General features: G+C 44.7%; 1 protein-coding gene across 1 annotated transcript; it reads right to left on the reverse strand.

Annotated features, from left to right (window-relative positions):
• Positions 1-930: 930 nt before the first annotated feature.
• Positions 931-2,270, reverse strand: LOC133876753 (uncharacterized). Its single transcript, XM_062314999.1, has 2 exons — positions 1,992-2,270; positions 931-1,848 (listed from the first exon to the last, which is right to left on the reverse strand). Exons 1-2 carry the CDS (start codon positions 2,268-2,270, stop codon positions 931-933), a joined length of 1,197 nt encoding a protein of 398 aa, XP_062170983.1.
• Between the last annotated feature and the right edge of the window lie 261 nt (positions 2,271-2,531).

Below are 2,531 nucleotides of genomic sequence, written 5' to 3' on the forward strand. Positions count from 1 at the left end.
CCCCCAAACTTGATTCCAAAAACACGTCCTGAAAAAGAGGGTGATACTCCAACCAAATACCAGTCAAATGCAACACATTATTGTAAAAATATAAACCAAGAATGAAACAACAATGGAGAAGATAAACCTGGAAGGATATCATGTACCCTGGCCTGATGGAGGACTCAAGTGCACATGGCCTTTGCTCGAACCTATGAAGCTGACTCATTTAGTCAAAATATTTGGGATCTGCCAAGCCAACGGTGTAACGACTCAAGGAAAAGCGCTAGCCACATCTGCGCTATCACCCCAAAAGGACTAGTCAATTTGAAATTTTTCCTAGAATCCCTTATAAAGCCCAGTTTCACCTAGTAACTAGGCAATGTGGGACTTAGCACCCATGAGTATCTTTATAAACCACTCACTTTATGTAAACTATTCATCTCTTCCCAATATGGGACCGGGGTATTACAAACTCTCTCCCTTAAACTCCTGACGTCCCCGTCAGGGCCACGTCATGCAGTGCTTTAGTACCACATGACCTGGCGTTACTAGGTGGCTCTGATACCATTTGTAACGACCCAAGGAAAAACGCTAGCCACATCTGCGCTATCACCCCAAAAGGACTAGTTAATTTGGAATTTTTCCTAGAATCCCTTATAAAGCCTAGTTTCACCTAGTAACTAGGCAATGTGGGACTTAGCACCCATGAGTATCTTTATAAATCACTCACTTTATGTAAACTATTCATCTCTTCCCAATATGGGACCGGGGTATTACAGCTGGAGTTAGTATATTCCTTTAATAGAATTTGCATACAATAATAGCTACCAAGCAAGCATCAAGATGGCACCATATGAACGACAATTGACTGCTCTTTCAACTCTTTCAGTTCGAGTGGTGCCATCCGGTAAGGTGCTTTGGATATAGGTCCCGTGCCTGGTAATAAGTCTATAGTAACTCGATCTCTCTGTCTGGAGGTAATCCAGGTAGTTCCTCCGGAAACACATCCACAAAATCCCGCACGATAGGTATCTCCTCGAGCTTTGCTTCTGGTGCTTCTTTTGTCACACACGCCAAGAATCCCGAACACCCTTGTTTCAAAAGCTGAGTCGCTTGCATTGCCGATACTAGCTTGGGTAAGTTGAATCCCCTCTTCCCCTGAATTTTGAATTTTGCTGCTCCTGGTGGTTTGAACACTACTTCCTTGCAGAAACAATCGACGCAAGCATGGTACATGGATAACCAATCCATACCTAGGATCACGTTAAACCTGCTCATCTTAAATGTAACAAGATTAGCTGGCATGACATGACCTTGTACGGAAATAGAGCATTTTCTAACTACGGAAGTACATATTGCAGTTTTCCCTACAGGGGTGTTTACTGCTAGGTCTACATCCAACCATTCAGACATCAAGTTACAGTCTCGGGAAAAAGAGTGTGACACAAATGAATGTGTTGCACCAGAGTCAAAAAGCACAATAGCTTGGCGGGGTGAAATTAAAAGTGTACCTATCACTACTTTGTTTGACGTTGCTGCATCACCTGGAGTCAAGTCATACACATGTGCAGGCGTTGTATTCCGTTGTTCCCCTGGGCGATTCTGATTGGTTGGGTTGTTGGTAGGGGCCCTGCAATCCTTCGCCAAGTGTCCTGGTCCACCACACCGATAACAACCCGATTGTCCAAGCCGGGATCTCCCAGAATGTATTTTCCCACAAGTCTGGCACATAGGGCGTTGTCCACCTCCTCCCTGATGATGGGGCTGCTGATGGGCTGTGTTCCTTCCAACCGTTGGGTTGAATCTTCTTTTGTTGTGATCATGGGAATTTCCACCATACCGACTCCCTTGTGGAGCACTCTCTTCCTATGGTTGAAGCGTTCTACATTGATATTCAGTGTCTGCTCAACCATCGCCGTTTTGTTGACGAGGTCTGTCAGATTTCCAATTTCGAATGCAACCACCTGGTTCATGATTCTTGGTTACAAACCCTTTTCGAACTTTCTTGCCTTCAAATCTTCCGTAGGCACCAGGTATGGGGCGAACCGTAGTTCTATGAACCTTGCTGCATATTGTTCCACTGTAGACGATCCTTGCACCAGGTCTGTAAATTCTTGTGCCTCAGCCAGTCGAACTGACTGAGGAAAGAAGCGCTCCATAAATGCATCTTTGAAGTCCTTCCAAGTGATTGGTACGCCTTCGCCTACCTGTTGTTGTAGGTGGTCCTTCTTTGATGTCCACCAACGTTCTGCTTCAGCTGTCAACTTGAAGGTAGCATATCGGACCATTTGTTCGTCCGTACAACACATAACTTCCATTAGCTTCTCCATCTGCAATACCCAGTTCTCTGCAGATGGAGACCTGGGAGAGACTTAAAGACATGCTTAGGTCATGCCTGCATCACACTGTCCCCAAATAGTAGCTAGTGCAAAGCTTCTATTAAGGCTTGACCGTGCGATGGATATTGTGGGGGGACATTTATGATGAAAAGTAGGATGACACATGGTCCTTGTTTGATAACTTGAGTAATAATTCTATTCAGTATGCAT

The sequence above is a fragment of the Alnus glutinosa genome, chromosome 9 (assembly GCF_958979055.1).
Source record: "Alnus glutinosa chromosome 9, dhAlnGlut1.1, whole genome shotgun sequence".
Lineage (NCBI taxonomy): Eukaryota > Viridiplantae > Streptophyta > Magnoliopsida > Fagales > Betulaceae > Alnus > Alnus glutinosa.

Coding starts and splice junctions, on each gene's coding strand:
- LOC133876753 (XM_062314999.1), bottom strand. CDS start 2,270: ATGGTCCGATATGCTACCTTCAAGTTGACAGCTGAAGCAGAACGTTGG. Junction 1,849..1,991: donor TGCCTACGGAAGATTTGAAG/GCAAGAAAGTTC, acceptor CTTCAACCATAG/GAAGAGAGTGCTCCACAAGG.